This window comes from Schistocerca gregaria, chromosome 1, assembly GCF_023897955.1.
Source record: "Schistocerca gregaria isolate iqSchGreg1 chromosome 1, iqSchGreg1.2, whole genome shotgun sequence".
Classification (NCBI taxonomy): domain Eukaryota; kingdom Metazoa; phylum Arthropoda; class Insecta; order Orthoptera; family Acrididae; genus Schistocerca; species Schistocerca gregaria.
Genome location: NC_064920.1, coordinates 456,183,005 through 456,207,189, shown reverse-complemented (window position 1 = coordinate 456,207,189; position 24,185 = coordinate 456,183,005). Strand labels below are relative to the sequence as shown.

The window sequence follows — 24,185 nt, the reverse complement described above, 5'->3', positions numbered from 1 at the left end:
GTGGCCCTGCCTCAGGTGGGATTGAATGAAAAGTGCTGCATTGGGCAGGTCTTGCACATGGGTTGTGGTAAAGGGGTTTGGGACTGGGAGGGGTTTAGCGATGAATTAGGATATTGTTGAGGTTGGGTGGGCAATGGAACACTAATTCAGATAGGATGGGAACGATCTTGGGTAGTATGTCCCTCTTATTAGGGCATGATAGATAGATAATCAAAGCTCTGGCGAGAGATATGGTTCAGTTGTTCTAGTCTAGGATGCAAATGGGTGACAAAGAGGGCTCTTCTTTGTTCCTGGTTCTTGTGGAGGTGGAGGTTTGGGGGGGGGGGGGGGGTGTGTATGGCTTGGGAAAGCTGTTTGTGGATTAGGTTGGGGAGGGGGGGGGAGGATAGTTCCTCTCTGTGAAAACCTTTGTGAGACGTTCAACATATTAGACAAGGGGGTTCTTGTCACTGCAGATAAGCCGGTAGTGAGGTTGTAAGGAAGGTTTTTTTTTTTTTTTTTTTTTAATGTGGAAGGGATAAGGGATAGGAGCTCTCGAAATTCAGGTACTGTTGGTGGTTGGTGAGTTTAATGTGTACAGAGGAGTGGATGAAGCCATCAGAAAGGAGGTGGTCAACATTCAGGAAGGGGCATGCTGGGTTGAGGAGCACAAAGTGAAGCAGATGTGAGAGAAGGTGTTGAAGCCATGAAGGTATGAGAATAGGGTGTCTTTGGCTTGAGTCCAGTGAATGAACCTGAATCATACTAGGGAGCTGGGAGGCTAGGACGGTTTCCTCGAGATGATCCATTAACAGGTTGGCATAGGAGGGTATCATGTGGGTACCCATGAATTTGCTGCAGATTTGTTTTCTCTTCATGTGCAAAGGAGTGCTGCAGATTTGTTTGTATGTTTTCCCTTCAGGTATAAAGGAGTGCCCCCCTTTGTCACCCTGGACTGGAACAGCTGAAACACATCCTTTGCCAGGACTTTGATTGTGTAGTGAGAGACATCCTACCCAAGATCCTCCCCACCCCTCCCAAAGTAGAGTTCCATTGCCCACCCAACATCTACAACATCCTAGTCCATCCCTACGCCATTCCAAATCCCAACCCCTGTCACAGGCATCATATCCCCTAGGAAGATGTGCCCAGTCCACCCACCCAGCAGCTCCTTTTCCAGTCCTGTCAGAGGCTTGCCCTACCCCATCAGGTGCTGGAGTACCTTAGAAAAAGCCATGTCATATACCAGCTCTGCTGCAATCATTGCTTGGTATTTTATATTGGTATGACTACCAAACCACTGTCCATCAGGATAAATGGCCACTGCCAAGCTGTGGCCAAGAGCAAAGTGGATCTGCTTCTCCTCAGTTGGCCTCATGAGGGCTGAATGCATTCCTTCTAGCCAACAGTGTGTGGCAGACACGGACACTTACTCATCCAAGTCGGACACTTACTCATCCAAGTTCTAGCTGAGCCCAACAGCTCTTATTTTCATGATCTGATGGGAACTGGTGTTGTTATTGCAGAAAGGCTGTTTGCTTCTCCCTTCTCTGCCCCTTTCCTTTTCCACCCCCTCCCCCCCCCCCCCCCTTGCCCCCCCTCCCGCATTCCCTCTCCTCCACAGCCTCACAACACTGCACTTGGTGGCCTTGTCTAATACCAACTAGTGCCTGCATATTTCACCAAGCAGCGCTGACTCCTTTCCTGTCAAATATACCCTGCTATCCCTCCCCTTTCCCACTGCACTCCAGATTGCAGCTTGCATTCAATGGGACACCGATGCATTCTGGCCAGAGTGGCCAGAGAGAGATGTCACGTATGTGGGAGGTTTACTTGCATGTGTAAATGTGTGTGGGTGTTTATTATTTTCTGAAGAAGACTCTGGCAAAAAACTAAATATATAACAGCCGTACAACACAGTGTGTCATATTTATGGTGAGTATCAATCTCTCCTTTTCATAATGTTGTATATACTCCTACCTGCACATTCAGTTTTTTAAACTACAGCTTCAAAAGTAATTTGGATACTTCATGTGTTCGTGGTATATGTATCAAGTAGAAGAGAGAAAAGAAGAAAAAATGTTATTTATGTAAGGAGTGGTTATTATGGCAAGTGGAGCTGTTACAGCTTGCTACATTTCAGTGTGTCCTACAGATGGAGGGAAAGAAACAGTAAACAATTCTGGACGGAATACAAATGAGAATATTAATAAAGACTAACAAAATGCAAGAGCGTCAGAAAATTGTATGAACCTTAAGGGCAGATTCCTCTGGTGTATCCAAAGCTGGGTATAGCAGGAGAATGGGTTAAAGGAATTTGTGCTGCAAGGAAAATCAGTGATTTTTGACCAGTAATTGGTGTTCTAGATTTTCTCGAGAAATACTTTAGCCAGATGTAGAACGAGAGTGAATAGGTGACCTTGGAAAAAAAAACTGCTCACCAAGTGAAACCTTACAGTTAAATTTATTCTGATAATCTGTTAGCTTTGCCAATTCATTTGAAACTCAGAGAATCTTCGTATGTTGTAACAAAACGAGTCTTATTTTAGATTATATATTTTGTATTTGGCTTGACAGATGTCAGAGGCTGAAATTGTGATGTTTTGTTGCCATTTGGATTTATTTTGTAAATTAGTCATCAGGTAATGGTTTTGCGCTCTGTGACACAAGAATGTTGGCATTGGAAAGTATGTATAAAGATGTTGCTGTTGTTTGTGTTGGCCTTGTACGAGTGAGAGAAATTCTAGAATATGACAAAAGTCACTGTGGTGTGGGGTATATGTTGCATGTCACATTAGTAGAGATATTTTGTTGTTACAGACATTCTTGTTTGGTGTGCATAAAGATGATCGTGCTCCATGGTTTGTTTGTCTGTTGTTGCCATTGATCTTACAAAGGAATTAGTTATCTCATTTTTTAACTTTTATTTCTAGTTTTGATGGTTTCATTAAGTTAGTGCTGTATTACATTGCAATACAAATTCTGCAATATTGCATTACTATCTTGCTGAAATGTCTTTAGATCAGGAGATGGAATACCAAGTAGTGGCCAAGAGGAAGATAGTGAAGTAGAACAATCAAAATCAGCTAATTCAAAGAGAAGGCGCAAGCTGATGAAGAGGCACTGTCGGCACAGAGCAGCACCTCAACCAAAGGGACAAGGTTAGTTTTGTAATATATTATTTTCTTTGGTTTTGACAAAGATTCTTGTATTTTTGTGATCATGATCAACATAATTTATAAAAACAGTCATGTTTATTGATTTATGTTTGTTGCTCTTGCTTCAAATACTTTGTTTTATTTAGGTGGTAAGTCTTGACCGTAGGCATTCCTCTTCTCTTGCAAATATTGTTAGTATGGCAATCCTAGAGCATTAGGTTTGTGAGATATCAGGACTGGTGGAATCTGAATATCAGAGGCTCATTGTGAAAGGATGGATGGCACCCAAATAATGAATTTTTAAATTTAGGCTGTTGGGAGGGATTGTATGTGCTAAGTAGCATTCAAGGAACACAGTGCAGCGTTCGTATCCAGTGCACTTGCTGCCTCATCTAACCAGCATTCTACCAGATTTTCTTCCCCCCCCCTCCCCCAACCCCTGTTCCTCTGCCCCTTCCTGATATTTGTTGTTGGTGTGGTACCCATAAATGAGTTTTCAACAGCACTTTTTGAATACTGCTTACGTTATGTACTCGTTAACACAAAGACTGATGTTGTACTCTTCTGTTTGAAGGAAGGTTAGTCTTACCCTGTGCAAATCTCATAATCTCTGCATAACTACTGCAATCTACATCCTTTTGAATCTACTTACTGCTTTCAGCCTTTGACTTTCTCTGCAATTTTTACCCTCCACAGGTCCTTCTGTTGCCGAATTAATGTTTTTTGATGCCCCATAATTTATCCTAGCTACCTATCCGTTCCTTGGTCAAGTTCAGCCATAAAGCCCATACTTCTACAGTTCTATTTAGCATCTGTTTATTAACTTACAACCTATCCATCTAACATTCAGCACTGAACACCTTCTATTCTTTTCTTGTTTTTACCATCCCTGTTTCACTTCCTTATATTTACTTCTTTGCCCCTTTTCCATAGGGTAATTTGCATGGCAGTCTAACTATTACATAGTGAAATTATTCAGTGTGTCATTTTAGTCTGATTGGCCAGTTTCCCCTAGTTGCTGTTAATATCAAATGATGTATCTTTTACATCGATGGTCCTGTGAAATAACTGCTGTAAAAGCTTAGTTACTGTATATTACTAGAAGTTATTTTGGTCATACTGTTGTTAAACAGAATACATTTTGTGTGTTACTCTACATGCATTTGTTGTGAAGAGAATTAAAAATGACCCCTTTTTTTTTCCTTGTCAAATATTTTTTTTTTCTTTCCATTATATGACTGAGTACTCTCATTCAACAGGAAATGAAGTGAAATGTACTGAGCTTACAGATGATGATGAAGAGGAAGAAGAAGATGATGAGGATGAAGAAGATGATGAACCGAAAGCTTCAGTCACTGAAAGTATAGTCAAAGACAAAGATCCAGTAGAGCAGTTAACAGAACCTGACCAGGAGGTTCCAAATGTACTGATGAGGTATGCTTCTAATGATAGAAACTGTCATCCATGAAATCTGTACAGCTCCACTGTAAGACACTTTTGTCTGTCGAATTCATTCAAGGGTGACCGATTCAGTACGTGTCCATTGGTTATCCTATCTACCTATCTGATCTTGAGCATTTGTTCTGTAACAAACTCATTTCAAAAACTTCTGTTGTCATCTTCTCTGTACCACGTATTATCCACATTCCCCTTCATCAAAGGCTACACAGCAAATATTTTTAGAAAACACATACTAAAATTAAAATTTACATTCAGTGTTAAATATATTTCTCTTTTTTAGAATAACTGTTCTTGCTACTGGCAATCCTACTTTCACACGCTGTTTACTACTTTTGGCATCTTCTCTTCCTAATCTAATTCCCTGAATGTAACCAGATTTAGTTTGATTTCAGTCCATTACTCTTGTTTTCCATTAATTGAGGGTCATCTCATAATTTCTTTTCAAGACACTATCTATCCAGTCGAACTGTTCTTTTCAGTTCTCTGCTCTCTCTAACAGAATTACTGCTTTATTGGAAAACCTTAAATTGTTCTTTCTTCTCCCTTAACAAAGCAGTGCAGAATATTATCTACCATACAGAACTGAAATCCAGTATAGAAACTTAAGAACTTTTGTTAGCACTAGGTTTGTTTGGATATTTTTTTTCTCAGTGTAAATATTTCATTAATCTTGTATTGTATATTTACTTGCCATGTTAATTTCCTTCTTTTCATCTGATCTGCCATTGTCTCCCTGACATCTCTCAATTAAACATGTCCACTATCCTTCCTACCTTCCTTTCTCTGTTCACCCCCATCCTGCACTCCCACACCTCCTATTGCCCCATACCTCAAGATCTTTTTCTCACACCACCACCACCTTCTCTTTCTGCTTCTTCTCCTTCACTGCCTTCATTTGTGCCTTATGCTAGTGCTGATGATAGCACTCTCTCACTGTGCTATGGACCACCTTTCAGCAAATCACATTTCAATTATTGTAGTTTTCTCATTTGATTTTTATTTCAACATATTACTTATAAATCTCATGGTTCATACATTGTGATTCACTTATTATCTTATAATTTTGTTATTTTCTTAAAAGTGTATGTAACAACATCCAATATCACTGACTTAACTTAGGCTTAAGAAAGAGCTTACTCTGAAAAGGTGGTCAGGGTCCTGATTTGCAAAGTCACTTTTGAACTGTACTTCGTAAAATTTAATTCATTCAGTTTGTCTGCCAGTCAAAGGTGTGCTGTAGCCATTTGTGTGATAATTTTTGCCTTTGAAAGCATCTTTGCCCTCTTCAGAATTACATCTAATAATTCTGAACATCTGTCAATAGCTGTTGGTCAGACAAAGGATATAAAAGTTTTACAAAGTTTATTATATGAGATATATGCAAACTGCACAATACTTTTTTTTATTTTTCCCATTTTGGCAGAGTATTGAGCTACGGTGTTGTAAATTGATGTTGTGCTTTTTAATAGTGTAGTTGCTATGCAACTGAATTCAAGTCGAGGTGTTTCTGTTAGATCTATTGAGTGTGAATCTTCAAAATGGAGTTTGAAAAGTTACATTGGCCATTGATTGGCTGTAGGGAACTTAATGTTCATGAACCATATGTTGGCAGTTGAAGATTGGTCTGTCTCACAAACTGTTAAATCCTGACCTTACAGATGTTAGCAATCCATTTGTTTCTGGCTGCACTTGTATTTTAACTTTTCAGAGGAAGGGTGAAAATGCAGAGTATAATACCAACTTGGGATCAGTTGAATGTTTTGTATATTTGTGTGGAAGGGTTCGCTCATTTTAGCATTCTGAATAGCTGTTGTCACTGTTTTTCCAGAGACTGTGGACCAGATCTAGTTGAGATAATAGAAGATCATTCTCATGATAGCTCTCACGATTCAACTCAAGGTGCTGTGATGACAGAACTGGCCAGTCTTGTACAGGGATCACAGATTCATGACTGCCGTCCATATATGAGAAACTATCAGGCTCACAGGTATATTAAAATGGTATTGTGACTTGTAAATATGGGTATGTCTATTACTGAAATAAAAGAAACTGTAAATAGAAATCATGGAAAACTTGCTAATAAATCGTTATTACAAAGCTATTGTTGCTGACAGTTGAATGAATGATAATGTAACTACTCGTATGAGATTCTATTCCTGGCAAATTTATTTAATGATAGCATCATATCAGTTTGTTCCATTGACAACAATACTATTTTCAGGAATGTAGTTACAATTATATTCTTCATCATATTAAAATGATAGATAAAGTAATGTCCAGTAGTTGAGCATAACCAAGAAGTGAAGCATATTTCTGGAATAGGGTTCTGGAAGGGTTGTTGAATAGTATCCAAAACATGTAATAAGAAAAGTGTTGAAATTTAAGATACACTCTAAAAAAACAATATAACCAGAACAACCACTTCAAAAACACTAGAAAAGTTAATGGTTATCTCTGTGTGCCACACTTGTTCATTGCACATGTGGTATATTCCCCATGAGATGCTTCAAGAGCTCTGTTTCTGAATTCTGAAGAATGTGGTAAGGGGTCTATACGAGTCCTTGGTGGCAGCTGATAAGAGTGTAATTAACCAACCCTAATGCATCCCAGACACTATCAGTTACTTTCACATGTGGGAACTCCAATGATGTATCCATTTTATCACCTCAAAAAGTAATGTCAGAATTAATAATTTCACTAATTGAGATAGTGCAGTAGTGTCATTAAAGTTATTTTAGCTCATTTCTTTGTGTAACGGTCTTTTTACACTTACTTTGAACCGTATACAGGGTATATATATGTCCTGGGAAATCCAGGCAAAACCCAGGATTTTTTCATCTGTGAGAAAACTAGGAAAAACTCTGAAATGTTTTAGAATTCCAGTAATTTTTTATTGTTTTAGTTTTCAGTTAAAGTGATGTAATTTCGACTGGTAAGAATTGAAAAGTAACAAAGAATTTTACTTTAGCTTGTTACTGCAGAATAATATGCAGCAATAAAATACCAAAATAAAACTTAAGTTGCAAAGAAAATGCTTCATTTACAACAACAAAACACAGTGCGCAAACAAACGTCTGCCGACAGCAAAATGTGTCAAGGTCTAAAGGACGAAGACTATGCAGTATTTCATAACAACAAGCTTCTTTCAATGAGCGTAATGTCACAACTGTTCACATGTCTAACAGTTCGTGGGAAAATGTTGCGGATGATGGTTTAAGAAGCATTTTTTCTCACAGTAAATTACCTTTTACGCAAGATGAATTGTGTTATGGGTGAGAATGTGCAATGAATTTCTTAAATCACAGAGCATTTGACTCTAATTCTAAACTTAAAACTTTGAGGAACAGCCACTTAGCAAAACTTCAGACCCATAAGGCCAAAAATTTATGTCAGTATTTATAATTTTATGGGCACATTTGTGTCTGATATGTCTTGAAGGTTAATGCATGCAAGAAAAGATCAATGTTATAGGTGGAAGCTTAGCTTTTCCTGTAGTTAGACTCTGTGTACATCAATTTAAACGGTTAACGTTTCCTATTTGTGTGTTCATGCTGTTTAACAGTGATGTTGCTAGGGCTGACTACATATCCCCTACACTCTGTACATGCTGCTGCACATCAAAGATATTCCCAAAATACATTCCTTTGCCGCCCCCCCCCCCCCCCCCCCCCCCCAGCCCCTATTGGATTTTGTTACCTTAAGTGCCACATCATTCTGTACGGTGTATAAAATCTTTACAAATTGAAGGATTAATAAGTTTTCCAGGGAAAGTATACTGTCACATAAAATGCAAAAAGTGTGTTTTCGCCTGGAAAAAAGTCTTTTTATTTGGGATTTCCTTGAAAAATCTGGAAACTTCTTTATCTTTTCGCACATACACTGCGTATATAATGTATAGTCAGAGTACCAATGGGGGTGACATGATGAGCATGTTCACCTTATAGCTATCTAAAGTCCCTTTTACATGATCAACTTTCTTATCTCAGTTGACTTCTTGAGAAAAGTGAGTCCATGCAGTGCTCTGGTCTTTCATTCCTGTACTGGATCTTGTCTGTTTTGAGTAATCATTTTCATTTACGTGTCAGTGCTGAAGTTGCATTTATTGTGAGAGCTGTCTGCTGTGTAGATCACATCTGAATGGTGAAAGTGAGATTATGGGGGACTATCCTTTCATGGAGAAAGAAAGAAAGAAAAAGAAATGAAAATCTAGTAATGAAGTGTAGGAATCAGCAGTGATATTAGATTTTATTAATAACCATAGCAGAATTAGTAGTGCAAGTTTTTGTCAACAATTGTGTGGTAAGTTCTTTACAAGGATACTTATTTGCTGGAGAAAATATATCTTGTAAACACATCAGACAATATCTAGAATGTAGTAAATTGTACCTTTGTGCGCTATCCTTTATTTCTTGTTTATTGTCAAATAACATGAAAAAATAACATTAATAACATTAATTCTGACTCTTCTGCTGTTAAAATAATTTTCATTAAAACAAGTTTTTCTGTGTGCGTTCTTATTTATGAATAGTGTAGGCTTTTTCTCTGCAAAATATAAATACTGCTTTGGTTTCAGATGTTTCATCTCTCTTGTTGAAGATCACTAGTAGGGAAAAGTACCTGGACCTTATATAACTTTTCAATGTGTTATTTGGGGGAACAACAACAACATGGTAAAGATTAAGAAGAAACAAAAGTACAAAATCCATTTCTGTAACATGCGTGAGCTTGGTCAGGTATAGGTTAACTTCTGATGTTAGCAGACACCACCATAGTCCCTTGTTTCTATACTTGTGCAGTGTGGAGCATACTCTGAAATTTAGACCTCCACAATCTCTAAAATATTGACATCATACCCACACATGCATCACAACCAGCTGCTAATATATACAAGGGCACAAAAGGTGCAAGCATTTTGAGTAGTTGATTTTGACCATCCGGTGCACGTGTAAAAAAGGCTTAAAAAAAACAAAAATAGTCTGCTAGTTGTTAAAAAATATAAATGACTTGAACTAAAGTAAATAAATAATTTACACAAAATTTAATTCAAATACTTATTTTTAAGAGCATGAGAGGTACGTTGCTGATGAGAATGTGTGCCTCTGGTGAACAGGGCAGGAAGTAGTCCTGTACAGATAAGCTACACAGTTGGAGATCAGTGCCACATAGCCCATTTATTCAGTGTGTGCAAATTGTTTGAACAAGTACAGCTGCACAGATGAAGACCCAGATTCAAATGAAGTGAAACATTTTCCAAGAAAATTGTTTATAACATAAATTTGAAATCAGTTTTCTGTTGCTTACATGACAAAATAATAACTACAATTACAATAATTATTACTGTGTACTACCATGCCAGACGCAGGAGTAAGAGCTGAGAAAAACTGTGTCTGAATTACAGTTACTTTAACCTTTCTTTTTCTCTTCTTAGGCAAGTGATGTAGGGCAGAAAAATCGTATCACAGACAGAATTTCCTCAAAATCTTTTGTGATTAATTATGATTTTCCTGTCATCAAAAACCATGCTATGTTCTCTCACTTATCCTGCTTTGTGCACATAACTAATATGTTACAGGGAGCTTATGGACGAAATGATGAGTGGTGAAGAAGGTAGCTATTCATCAAGGATGAGCAATAAATCAGAAAAGAACATGGCAGATTTTGAAGGGGAAGAATCTCCATGTGAAGATGAACTTGTACAATTGGCAGCTCAGGCACAGGTAGGGTGTTATACAGAAAGGTATCTGCATCTAGTACTAGGTAATACATTTTGGAGAGAAGTAACATTCTAGCAAAGAACATTCTTTCAAAAATGTTATGTAAGAATTTCTTACATCACAGCATTACTACTGACACTGCAATTTTATTTTTTCATTTGACTGAAATACAACACTTTCTGGTTAAGGAAAAGGAACACTTTTGAATAGTAATAGTCTGATCTACTGAAGTGTGAGTATTTAGGTTGTTAGTGCAATGTAGGTAGGGAGGGGGGGGGGAGAGAGAGAGAGAGAGAGAGAGAGAGAGAGAGAGAGAGAGTGTGTTTGTGCGTTCAACAAGATTATTTTAAATGGGAAAAAATATCTTCAAGGAAACTGAAACACAATAGTGAATTAGTTTCTGAAAATCACAGGAGCAGTGCAGTGCCTTTGATGCAAATCAACATTGTACTGTGTTGAGATTTTGGTGAGAGAAATGCGAGAATGAAAAAGGTGATACTGAATATTTTGGAATCAAAGATGCCTTACTTAGAAACTAAAGAGGAGTTTCTTTCAGTTTAGGGCTGCGATGAATGAAACTGTTTGAGATAGTACAAGAAAGCTGCATGCAGTCAGTCTGAAGGAAACCAGCTGTAGACTACCTTTTTATCTCTTGAAAGGCAGGCGTGTTGTGAGCTGTTACTAAGATGATACTCTAATAAGATAAGTAACAGGAAGAAAGTTATCTGAATAGATTGAATGTCACACTAAAAGTAACTGGAAGTGAGTTATCTTGATAGACTGAATGTCACACTATCATGAACTTAATATTATTCATATATTTGTTGTAGTGCACAAGCACAATTTGCATTTATTTCCAAAGCAGTGCAGCACAATCTGAAAGCTTACTTGTTTGTTATAATTCACTTTTTGCACCATATTTTCTTTCTTTTCTTTTTCTCAGAACTCTTTCTTCTTCTTCTTCTTCTTCTTCTTCTTCTTGCTCCTTCCCCTCCCCCTCCCCTCCTCCCCCTCCCCCTCCCCCTCCTCCCCTCCCCTCCTCCCCTCCCCCTCCTCCCCTCCTCCTCCCCCCTCCCCCTCCTCCCCCTCCCCCTCCTCCCCCTCCTCCCCTCCCCCTCCTCCACCTCCCCCTCCCCCCCTCCCCCTCCTCCCCCTCCTCCCCCTCCTCCTCCTCCTCCTCCTCCTCCTCCTCCTCCTCCTCCAGCACCATCACCACCCTCCTCCTGTTTCTACTTCTTTTGATCCTATATCCACTCTCAAAGAATTCCCACTAGTAGTGGTTTATGGAGAAAGGGGTAATAGTTGACTGCAATTGTTTCCTACCAGGTGACTGCACAAGCTTTGCATAATACAACTGTACTGAATGTCAGTCTTAACTAAAAAAGCAATGAGAAATGACATATGTTAAGGGAATGTATCGATTGTTTACATTTTATTTCTGTGAAACCATATCATCTTTTCTTTTTGTGTATCTTTAGCTTCTGAAAAGAAATCTTTGCTTCCAAAAGCAGAAAATTGAGTTTCATCCTTTTCTCATTTCTCTCAGCCCAATTGAGAGTCCTATTTTAGGTAAGTACAACCATTAGTATGTGCTTTAGGTCCTTGCTTTCAATTAGGTGATTGTGGTCACAGACACAGTTTATCAGGTTTAATGATTAGTGATTGTTGTCAACTGTATAAATTATTGTTATCATTTCATCATTTTTGCCTAAGAATGAAGAGCATTAGTTTCTTTTATTGATATGCTGTAAGAACTCATAGATAGTACAGAGTTTGGATTTGTAATTTTTGTAGAGTAGGTTTCCTCTTCCATCTGGTTGAAAGACAGACAGATTTTATAGGCATATCATTTGAATTATGTAGGAAAAAGGTTGCAGTCTTTTCATTTTTTATTGGCATGCTGGCTGAAATATGCCTGTTGTTTGTATGTAAATAGATTAGTACCTTGCTTGATACTTTGTATCCTTCGCCCCATATAGTGAATTTTTTTTTGTAACATTTGCATATAAAACTGATGGCTGCCCAGTGACAAATTAGAATCATAAATTTCATTTATTGATCTTGCTGTCAGATTGGACCAAACCTGCTGTTTTTGAACAAAATTGGAAGGAGATGGCAGCCACATCACTAGAGCAAATAAAAATTACACCATGTCCCATGTAAGCTTAAATATAGGTAAGTGGTTTTCTGTGTGACTGATATCTTATAATAAAGGTGTTACACAGTGGCAAGTTCAAAATATGATATGCGGGTATAAAGGTGATTTTATGCTTTCTGTTTGTAACAGTGCCTCATGTGAGGTTAAGTTCAAAATATTTGATTTCATCTTTGGAAAATATATCTGCGATTCACAGCTATCTTCTGTAATCTGTCCTGAGCTGAGAGCAGAAGGCATTAACATTTCTTCATTCCAAGTAAAAGGAGTGAAGAATTGCCTGATGGTGCTGGGCATTTGTTACAGATCTTAATCCCAACATTCCCAGATACTTTGTTCACACTGTCTGCAAGGAGCCCCCCTCCATGTCTCATTATTCATACATATTGACAAACATAACCTTTTCATAGAAAGAAATTACTTTGATCTACCAGCATTTGGCAACATAGCTGCAAAGACACACAGTAAAGTTCTTACAGTGGCAGACATAACTTAAAAGGTCTTCAAAAAAGTGTAACTCACTGAACATTAATATGAAGCAGATCTCCTGTCATTTATACATCAGAAATGAAAATATTGCTGAGGGTCTCTAATGCAAAATGTCACATCATATTTTACTTTGATATGGTAAAAAAAAAGATATGCATATTGTGATACAAGCTACATGTTGCAACAATGATTCTCCTTTCCATTGTTCATTATCAGCAGCGTTAAAGTTCATTTTATCCTCCATTATTTATTTCTATCATCATTCTTTTATCTGTAGGGAAGTCCATTGAAGTTCAAACTTTAGATGCTTTGTGTTGCAATTAGTTTCGTGAAAACATACACCAGCATGCTGCATTCTAAAAAATTAGTATCCTGAAAGAGGAAAAAAAGACATCTAGGTGAGATAGGGTCACATGTCAATCATCAAATTGCATGAAATGTGGATTGGATGAGCAGTCTAAGAAATTCTTAGCATTTGAAGACTATATTGGCAAATAGACAATAAGAAATCAATGTGACAAAATGTTTGTTCTTCAAAGGTGTTGGTAAAATGTTCAACTTAAAATTAGTTTTGAAAGGAGAAAAGAAAAGGAACTGTATACTCGTCACCAAAGTAAATTGTAAATGCATAATGTTGTTAAGTTCTGTTCACTTTATTTTATAGATTTAAAAACACTTGAAATCGAACTCCATAATCTGTTAGAAGTTCCTATCCTAATTATTGTGTTTTACTTTATTAAGATAATTTTTGTTATTGAGAGCAGGCTCACACATTACCTGTGCAGCACATGGCATTCCACTCTCGCTTTCACACCCCAAAGATGATGCGGGCAGAGGGTACTCATATTAAGATGGATGCAGTGTGCAAGCCAGGAAATACTTTACTGTGGGATCTCATCCAGGATGATAAAATTGTGAGTTTTGTTTAATGGTTCCTTTCATTATTTTTTCTTCATTTAATTGTTTTATTTACTGTATAATCACATTTGTCACACTATGTTGATACTTGTATACGTTGTGTAACTGCAGGAAAAGTAGCAGATACTAGATAGAACATAAGCATCAAAAATCTGTCACGTAAAAATACTGTTCAGTGACAAATTAAGTCTGTTCCTCATTTAGGCCAGCCTACAAGTAGTCTTGTTACAGCTTTTGGGCAACAAGGCCTTCATCAGAAATAGACGACCCCCCCCCCCCCCCCCCACACACACACACTCTCTCACTCACTCACTCACTCACACTCTCCCTCTCTCCCACTCCCGCGACTGTGATATCTGGCTGGTAAGGCCACACTGCGGTCTTATCACTGAAGATATTATCTCATCTGAGTTCATTTTATTCTTAGCCAATAAAAATCAGAGCATGTGTATGTTTTGTGTTAAAACCTTACTGATTTCTCGATTAGGATAAATCAGTTGCAGGATTTGCTTAGAAAATACATTAGAATAGTTACTCTGTCAGAATGTTGTGCTATTTGAATGAAACAATTTACTGCAAAACTTGTTGCTTGTATTCTAACATTAACTAGTGTATTTTTCATTTTACTTTTTCTTTGGCATGTATGTTCAAGAATAAAAATATTGCTTCATTTTAAAAAAAATTTATACTCACTTTTTGAGCAAATCGCTCGCCATTTCAATGATAACCAACAATGTACAATCATTTATTATGATGTACAGAATCTTCTGCTCTCATCTAAATACCTCTGTTATTTGCACACAATAGGATAAAAGAGTAGCATTAGCTCTGAAATACTGAGTCTTGGAAAATATTGACAAAGTTCAGTGTACTCTTATGCTAGTGCATGTTTATGCACTCAAATACCAGGATATTTTTGTTGTAAGTCTGCTTCTTCAACAATACAAATTTTATTGAACACTGATTAAGTACAAATGAATCACAGAAAATTTTAGACCTTGGGTCTTTTTAAGGTGAACAGAAAGAGACTTCTAAAGATGGATACCTCTTGGCAGTTAAAGTGCTCTATAGTGTTACCGAGCAGCGTAAACATTAGCATGGTAGAAAACTGTTAGTTGGTCCAACTGGGAATACGAACCATACTCCTGCTGCACACACACACCATCAGTTCACTCAGAGGAGGACATGCAACTGAGCGGAGAGCAAAGACAGCACAGCAGTAAGAAAATGCACATATCCATATGCAAGCCAATGCCGACAAAAGAGAATAACAAAGTCCAAATCATTCTCAATAAAATAGCCAAGTATCATGAAGTCATTTTTAAGAAATCCACCTGAGAGCGTGTAGTATACATCAATGAGTGGAGACACGTCAGGCCAAGGTGGTCCACGGTAGTCAGTAAATGTGCTGCTGTTGTTACCCACGTGACATGGTGCCAACAACTCTCTCTCTCTCCATGCTGCCCCTAATGACATCACCAGATGTATGTGTAATTAAATTTACTTGTACATCAATACATGTGGTGGGATTCCAAGAGTAACATCATTTAAAAATCGTTGTTAACTACAGGAAGTCCTGTAATTGCTCACAGGTCAGTTCAGCTGACTTTCAACAAAAAGATAATGTATTAAATATGCGGGAAAAGCAAATATTAGACTGGTATAACAATGAAAATATCAGTTGTTGACAATACAATGTAATAAAATAGATAAGAAAATCTACTCACTGTGTGATGGCAGAAAACGCACGCACACACACACACACACACACACACACACACACACACACACACACACAAAGTATGTCTTAATCATGAATGAAGTTGCTTATAAAACTATCATCTGAATAATGTTGATCCATCTGGAATTGCTCCCAAGTTAGAGTAATGAAGGAGGCAGAAGATCTAGAGAAGAGTGAGGTGGTTCACAATGGATTATCTTAGTCTGCAAAAGAATGATACAGAATTGTTGAACAATCTCCTATGGTGGCACTCTAAAACTAAAAAGTTATGAGATCCATCATAGGAGGAAGGGCAGCATCAGTCATAAATTTTTAAAGTTTTTGTTGCAGATTGATTTCAGCTACTGTGTTGCTATCTTCAGTGCAGTTACATCCAAGTCGTGATGACTCATCACAAATAAAATCACATGTGGTACCAAATTGACACTACAATTAAATGATGAGCCATCATGACTTAGATCTAACTGCACTGTAGATAGTTATGCATTACCTGTAGTCTATCTGCAATAAATATTAAAAATTTACTTTTGCTGCTTCCCCTCCTGTCTTGGATCTCATTAATACAATCATGGACAATGCTATTCTGATGGAAACAAACTCAAATAAAAAAATTATGGTTCTCATAAAGACTGACTCTTAAAATTCTAAGAAGATACATTCCAAAAACTTTTAAAAATCTTTTACGTCCAGCCCACACACTTCATGATAACAATATGATAATAAATGACTATGATGATAAAATTAGACAATATTGACCTTTCATGGAAGCACACAATGTTGTTCTCTCCTGCAAATGTACTAGGAAAACAATATGATATTTTACACATACTTTGCGACATGCTGCCCTTTGGTTTGCAAAGTACAAACCTAATGTAGTAGATCATAGTGTGTCAGAATGTTCTTAAAGTATGCATAACGGCATTGTGTGCATACCCTCTGTCAACTTGCGTGCCAATGGAGTTAAAACTCTGTAGTCAAATTGATAAAATTAATTGGAACTAGGTGCAGCATTAGACATAGAAATTTGTGTTTGTGAACAATAATGACTGGGTTCAATGTCTTCTCCAGGTGAAAGCCACTATCCTAATTAAGGGGACATCATATGTGAAATTCGTTGAAATTCGACAATTTCTGTTTTCTACTCCATAATGTACTTTGGATTTTCCTGAACATTTTGGTATACAATGCATTAAAATCAGACAATTGTGAGAATTTCAAATAATATTTTGAATGTAGAAATGTGACTAAAATTTTGCAGATACGCATATACTGTCACAGTTGAGCAGTCATTTCTTGGGAACTACACAGTCTAGAAGACTGAATTGCTTTGTTTTGTGCCTACTGCTACATCTCAGAAATTGGCTTTACGAATAAACAAATTAGTCCTTTGTTTCTGATACTAGTTTTCATTGAAATTAGTGTGATTATTGGCTATTTTTGTTGTAAGCTAACTTCTGTTGTTTTTATACGTAAATAAAATGACTAAGCATAAAAGTATCTTCAAGAAAGGCAAATTTGTGGCTAACAGATATGTGAGACCTGTGTTTTCTTCTGAAGTACTTGAAAACACGTGTGCTAGCAGTGAAGGAATCCACGATTATGTTTCTTAAGTGACGACGCCCCCTAGTGCATTGAAGAATGGGGACACATCTGTGCAACCTAAAAACCAAGCTGGGTAACAAAACTGTCTGATGGCAAGACAATGAAATGTGCTGAAGACTACCGGCCAAATTAATTGATGAATTACAGGAATATTGTGGGAAGGCCATTAGAGATGACTGTGACAATTTAGAGAAGATGAAAAGAGCTGTGCGGAGCACTTTCTTTCACCGAATATCAACCGATGAAAAGCCATGTCATACTTTGTGTCGACTTCCACCAAACACTTGGTGTAAACATAGGTAGGCTGAATTTTCTGGCACCCTGTATGAATTTACACATTAACATTCTCTTACTTTGGCAGTAATGGAGGCAATGAAACCTATTTACAGAGATTTGGCAAATCCTAAGTTACTAAAGAAGTGTTTATATGGGAAAACCCAGAATGTGAATGAGTCCTTCTATAATGTTGTGTGGTGCCGTGTACCTAAAAATGTATTTGTTGGAATTATGACTCTAAAGCTTGCAGTGTCTAATGCTGTAATAACTTTTAATGGTGGGAACTGTGAAACACTTCAGGTTCTGGAGAAGTTAGGGGTAAGATTTGGACAGAACACAGCTAAAGGACTGCGCGAACTGGATGAGCTTCATGTACATGAATCAGAGTTAGCTGCTCAGCAGATGGCAAAAGAACAAGAAAGAAAAGGAAGTGGCAACCAGTGGGCTGTTGTGACAAAGTAGAGACAGCCTATGGCTCAGGGAAATTCTAGTGCATAAAAGATGCAGAAATGTAAGTCTGTATAAGAATTTGTAATAAAAAGTTTTAATCCTCAATACCTCTGAACTACATTTTTTGCAATAATTGACCTGGTTTCTAAAAAGGTATTGGTGGTAGAGACATGAAATTTTCACAGCATGCCAAGTGTAAGATTCAACACATATGGAACTAGAATAATTAAAATATCCTGAGTTGTTTTGTTTTTATGTTCATTTATTTACAAAATCTGTCAAAATTGAGTGTTTGAGGGGAAAAAAAGATAACATGCCCCACAATACAATTTTAGTAATAATTCTAGTTCAGTGTATCTATAAAGGTGCATTCAGTAATTATGGAAAATTGTAAGTTAGTGTCTTAAAAAGTTTCCAGGATAATGGGTCACAAAATTCGATAATTTAAGATTGGCAGCATAGGACATACAATGTCTCCTTAATGAACTCTTTTGACAAATGTATTTATATGAATTCTGTAACAAAAAAAAATCCCAAAAGGATCACCTAATGTAAAGATTTTTGTGCTAGAATAATCCATGAGCTGTCTCACAGAAATGCAATGCTCAGCTGTGGCTGACATACTACACTGCGAAAGATGGTGACATTGCCCACATAGTACTAGGGACAGATGGTTGGCTGAAACCAGATGTAAACAGTAATGAAATTCTAAACTCAGAATGGAATGTATACCACAGAGACAGGCTGGACAGTGAATGGGGAGTCGTGTTTATAGTGATAAAAAGTGCAATAGTATCGAAGGAAATTGATGGAGATCTGAAATGTGAAATAATTTGGGTGAGGGTCATGGTTAAAGCAGGCTCAAACATGGTTATAGGCTGTCTATGTAGGCCCCCTGGCTCAGCAGCTGTTGCGGCAGAGCACCTGAAGGAAAATTTGGAAAGTATTTCGAGTAGATTTCCCGACCATGTTATAGTTCTGGGGGGAGATTTTTAATTACGAGATATAAACTCGGAGACTCAAACGTTTATAACGGGTGGCAGGGACAAAGAATCCAGTGAATTTTTTTAAGTGCATTATCTGAAAACTACCTTGAGCAGTTAAACAGAGAACCGACTCGTGGTGATAACATATTAGACCTTCTGGTGACAAACAGACCCGAACTATTTGAATCAGTTAATGCAGAACAGGGAATCAGCGATCATAAAGCGGTTACTGCATCGATGATTTCAGCCATAAATAGAAATATTAAAAAAGGTAGGAAGATTTTTCTGTTTAGCAAAAGTGACAAAAAGCAGATTTCAGAGTACTTGATGGCTCAACACAAAAGTTTTGTCTCAAGTACGGATAGTGTTGTGGATCAGTGGACAAAGTTCAAAACCATCGTACAATATGCATTAGATGAGTATGTGCCAAGCAAGATCGTAACAACAGCCGAGTTAGAAAACTGCTGTGGAAGCAAAGGGAGCTTCACAGCAAACATAAACATAGCCAAAGCCTTGCATACAAACACAAATTACGCGAAGCGAAATGTAGTGTGAGGAGGGCTATGTGAGAGGCGTTCAATGAATTTGAAAGTAAAGTTCTGTGTACTGACTTGGCATAAAATCCTAAGAAATTTGGGTCTTATTTCAAAGCGATAGGTGGATCAAAACAAAATGTCCAGACACTCTGTGACCAAAATGGTTCTGAAACAGAGGATGACAGGCTAAAGGCCGAAATACTAAATGTCTTTTTCCAAAGCTGTTTCACAGAGGAAGACTGCACTGTAGTTCCTTATCTAGATTGTCGCACAGATGACTAAATGGTAGATATCAAAATAGATGACAGATGGATAGAAAAACAATTAAAATCACTCAAAAGAGGAAAGACTGCTGGACCTGATGGGATACCAGTTCGATTTTACACAGAGTACGCGAAGGAACTTGCCCCCTTCTTGCAGCGGTGTACCGTAGGTCTCTAGAAGAGCATAGCATTCTAAAGGATTGGAAAGGGCACAGGTCATCACCGTTTTCAAGAAGGGACGTCAAACAGATGTGCAGAACTGTAGATCTATATCTCTAATGTCGATCAGTTGTAGAATTTTGGAACACGTATTATGTTCGAGTATAATGTCTTTTCTGGAGACTAGAAATCTACTCTGTAGGAATCAGCATGGGTTTCGAAAAAGACGGTCGTGTGAAACCCAGCTCGCGCTATTCGTCCACGAGACTCAGAGGGCCTTAGACACGGGTTCACAGGTAGATGCCGTGTTTCTTGACTTCCGCAAGGCGTTTGACACAGTTCCCCACAGTCGTTTAATGAACAAAGTAAGAGCATACGGACTATGAGATCAATTGTGTGATTGGATTGAGGAGTTCCTAGATAACAGAACGCAGCATGTCATTCTCAATGGAGAGAAGTCTTCCGAAGTAAGAGTGATTTCAGGTGTGCCGCAGGGGAGTGTCATAGGACCATTGCTATTCACAATGTACATAAATGACCTGGTGGATGACATCAGTTCACTGAGGCTTTTTGCAGATGATGCTGTGGTGTATCGAGAGGTTGCAACAATGTGAAGTTGTACTGAAATGCAGGATGATCTGCAACGAATTGACGCATGGTGCAGGGATTGGCAATTGAATCTCAATGTAGACAAGTATACTGTGCTGTGAATACACAGAAAGAAAGATCCTTTGTCATTTAGCTACAATATAGCAGGTCAACAACTGGAAGCAGTTAATTCCATAAATTATCTGGGAGTAGACGTTAGGAGTGATTTAAAATCATATAAAGTTGATCGTTGGTAAAGCAGATGCCAGACTGAGATTCATTGGAAGAATCCTAAGGAAATGTAATCTGAAAACAAAGGAAGTAGGTTACAGTACACTTGTTCGCCCACTGCTTGAATATTGCTCACCAGTGTGAGATCCCTGCCAGATAGGGTTGATGGAAGAGATAGAGAAGATTCAACAGAGAGCAGCGCGCTTTGTTATAGGATCATTTAGTAATCGCGAAAGTGTTATGGAGATGATGGATAAACTCCAGTGAAAGACTGCAGGAGAGACGCTCAGTAGCTCGGTACGGGCTTTTGTTGAAGTTTCGTGAACATACCTTCACTAAGGAGTCAAGTTTATATTTCTCCCTCCTACATATATCTCGCGAAGAGACCATGAGGATAAAATCAGTGAGCCCACACAGAGGCATACCAACAATCTTTCTTTCCAAGAACAATAGAAGACTGGAATAGAAGGGAGAAGCGATAGAGGTACTCAAAGTACCCTCCGCCACACACCTTCAGGTGGCTTGCGGAGTATGGATGTAGATGTAGATATCTGACACAACCCCTCCAGCCCAGCTGGAGAATTGAAGTCCCAGTATTGTGCATGAGCTGGCACTGTGTAGCTTCATTGAGTTGTTACTTTTGCTCCTGAATTATTTATATCAAGAAATGGTGGACAGCCAGTTTTTCTACTTCTGTTGTCATTTTTTTTTAAGGGATCAGTTTGCTGACTGTTTTGATGAAACTTGCCACAAATTCCTCTCTTGTGTCAACCTCTTAATCTCAGAGTACTACAAGCCCCCTATGTCCTCAGTTGTTGGATGTACTCCAATCTTTGATTTCCCCTACAGTATTTACCCTCTACGGCTCCCTCTAGTATCACCAGTATTCCCTGATGTCTTAACACATGTCCTATCTTATTGTAACCACTGCTTGTCAGTGTTTTCCACATGTGTCTCTCCTCACCATTTCTACAGAGAATCACCTTATTTCTAATTTTCAGCATCTTTCCGCAAGGAGCAGTTAAATGAAAATGAGATGGATTAAAAAAAAAGTAAATAAACTCTTCCTTGTTTCAAAATTGATCACTGTAACTAGTAATACATTTATCCCACTGTGAGAACAAGATGTTCAATGCTGGCCCGGAAAAAATGTTTGCAGTTGCCTATGAAATCATTATTGTACCCAGGCATGCACCTCTTTGTCCAAAGCAAGTCAGCAGCCATGAATATCTGTTTTCAGGACTCTGAAAATATGGAAATCACATAGGGAGAGATTGGGACTGTGGAGGATATGTAGTCAAAACAACCCGCCAACAAATTGCTTGACCACGTGTTGCCAAAGTTGTTTAAGAGTATTCTGCAGGAATTTTGCTGGGAAGACCTTGTGCGTCTTCCATAAGGTCTTGACATCTCTGCAAGTGAATCTATATTTTTGGAGCTCTGAAGAAAGACATCCATGCTGTATAAAAAGGTGCTTGCTTGGGTACAATCATGGTTCCCTAGGCAACCACAAACATTTTTCCATAAAGGCATTGACTATCTGCTCTCAAGTCTAGAAGTTATGGCACTTACTTTTTAAATATTGAACAATCTACTTACTTTTTCCCCCGTCTGTCTTGTTTTCATTTGATTGCATCACATCTTAAAAACTTAGATTCTCTTCTTTTCTGATTTTCATACAGGCCATGATACACTTCTCTGCAATGCTGTACATCAGACATATGTTCTCAGAAATTTCTCCCTCACATTAAGGCCTATATTTGATATCAGTAGACTTTCTTGGCAGGAATACCTGCTGTCTGTTCTAGTCTACTTTTTATATCTTCCTTGTGATGTACATTGTATGTTATGTTACTTCCTAGGTAGGAGAATTCTTTCATTCTCCCCAATTTTGATGTTGGGTTTGTCACTAATCTCATTTCTGCTGCTCCTCATTACTTTCATCTTTCTTTTGTTTACTCTTGCTCCATATTCTGCACTCATTAGACTGTTCATTCCTTTGAACAGGATTCATAATTCTTCTTTCACCGAGTATAACAATGTCATTATTGAATCTTATCATTGATATCTTTTCATCCTGAATTTTAATGCCACTTTTGAATCTTTCTTTTGTTTCCGTCATTGCTCTTCTACGTATAGATTGAACAGTAATGACAAAAGACATCATCCCTGCCTTATGCTGTTTGGAATCCAAGCACTTTATTCTGATCTTCCATTCATATTTTCCCTCTCTTGCCTCCTTTGCTTATTGTATGAGGGGTGATCAGTAAGTTTCATTTAAGGCTGTTGCTGGTACACAAAAGCAACATAACGAGACTCTGATATGGTTGTAGAACCACTGACATATGGTATAAACGTGAACAATGGCATCATCATTACCAAATGTGTCCAAACAGGAGCAATGTGCTGTTATTAGTTTCTTGTCTGCCGAAGGGCAAACACTGAAAGACATCCATCAGAGAATGAAGAATGTGCATGGGTCAGCATGTGTATCATAAGCCACATGTTCAGTGCTGCTGTCTCATGATAACACTTGTCCCCTGATCAAAAACATCATAGCTCAGAAGTACACCGACTTAAAGTGGGAGACACTCCAGCACCTGCCCTATAGTCCTGAACAGTCCCCGTGCGGAAGGCTTGTATCTATTATCAAGCACAATGACAGAACTGCCTCTCTGGTATTGTTACCTTTCTGAAACCCAAACTGATCATCGTCTGGCAGGTTCTTAATTTTCTTTTGTGTTGTTCTACATATTATTCTTGTCAGCAACCTAGAAGCAGTTAAGCTGACTGTGCAAGCAAGTCTTCCAAAGCTTTGTTAAACCCTGACTCTAGTACTATATCCCATGTCTCTTACATATCTCCTCCCATTACTGCTTGTGTCTTGTTATTGGATGCTTCCTTGACCTCATAGAGGCCATTTCATTTCTAAGTAATTTATACTGCTATATTCGTGTCTTTCCGTGAACAATTTTGTACTTCCTTCCTTCATCGATCAATTGATGTATTGTTACACCAAGTTTCTTTGCAGTTTCCTTCCTTATCCTTATGTTTATCTCTTCAGAGGTTTGATTATTTGTTTACAAGATTCATAATTATACGAAGAGCAAAAGTAACTGAACTTAATTGTTTGAGAAGCTCAGTAATATGCTTCTTCAAGCTCAAGTTTTCATCACTATGTACACCCAAAAATTTGGTGCATTGTACCCTGCTTACAGACTCCTGCTCATGTGCTACATCAATTACTTGTCTACGTCTGTGTGATTACTCTCCTATTCACAAAGTGCCTGGCAGAGCATTCAATGAACCACCTACAAGCTGTCTTTCTACTGTTCCAGTCTTGCACAGCGTGCGGGAAAAACGAGCACTTAAGTTTTTCTGTGTGAGCCCTGATGTCTCTTATTTTATTGTAATGTTCATTTCTCCCCATGTAGGTGGGTGCCAACATAATATTTTCACAATCGGAGGAGAAAACTGAT

The 24,185-nt window shown here is 38.0% G+C and overlaps 1 protein-coding gene across 2 annotated transcripts in view; it reads left to right on the top strand.

The window, feature by feature from the left end:
* LOC126352307 (ubiquitin carboxyl-terminal hydrolase 34) overlaps window positions 1-24,185 on the top strand; it is a 538,206-nt gene that overhangs the window by 72,759 nt on the left and 441,262 nt on the right. For both annotated transcript variants that reach the window (XR_007565188.1, XM_050002677.1), the window contains exons 11-15: window positions 3,001-3,140; window positions 4,397-4,571; window positions 6,427-6,585; window positions 10,171-10,315; window positions 13,721-13,870. Coding sequence is in view for 1 of the 2 variants with exons in the window: in XM_050002677.1 (XP_049858634.1) it covers window positions 3,001-3,140; window positions 4,397-4,571; window positions 6,427-6,585; window positions 10,171-10,315; window positions 13,721-13,870 (769 nt within the window). In the remaining variant the exon portion in view is untranslated. The remainder of the gene's footprint in view (window positions 1-3,000; window positions 3,141-4,396; window positions 4,572-6,426; window positions 6,586-10,170; window positions 10,316-13,720; window positions 13,871-24,185) is intronic.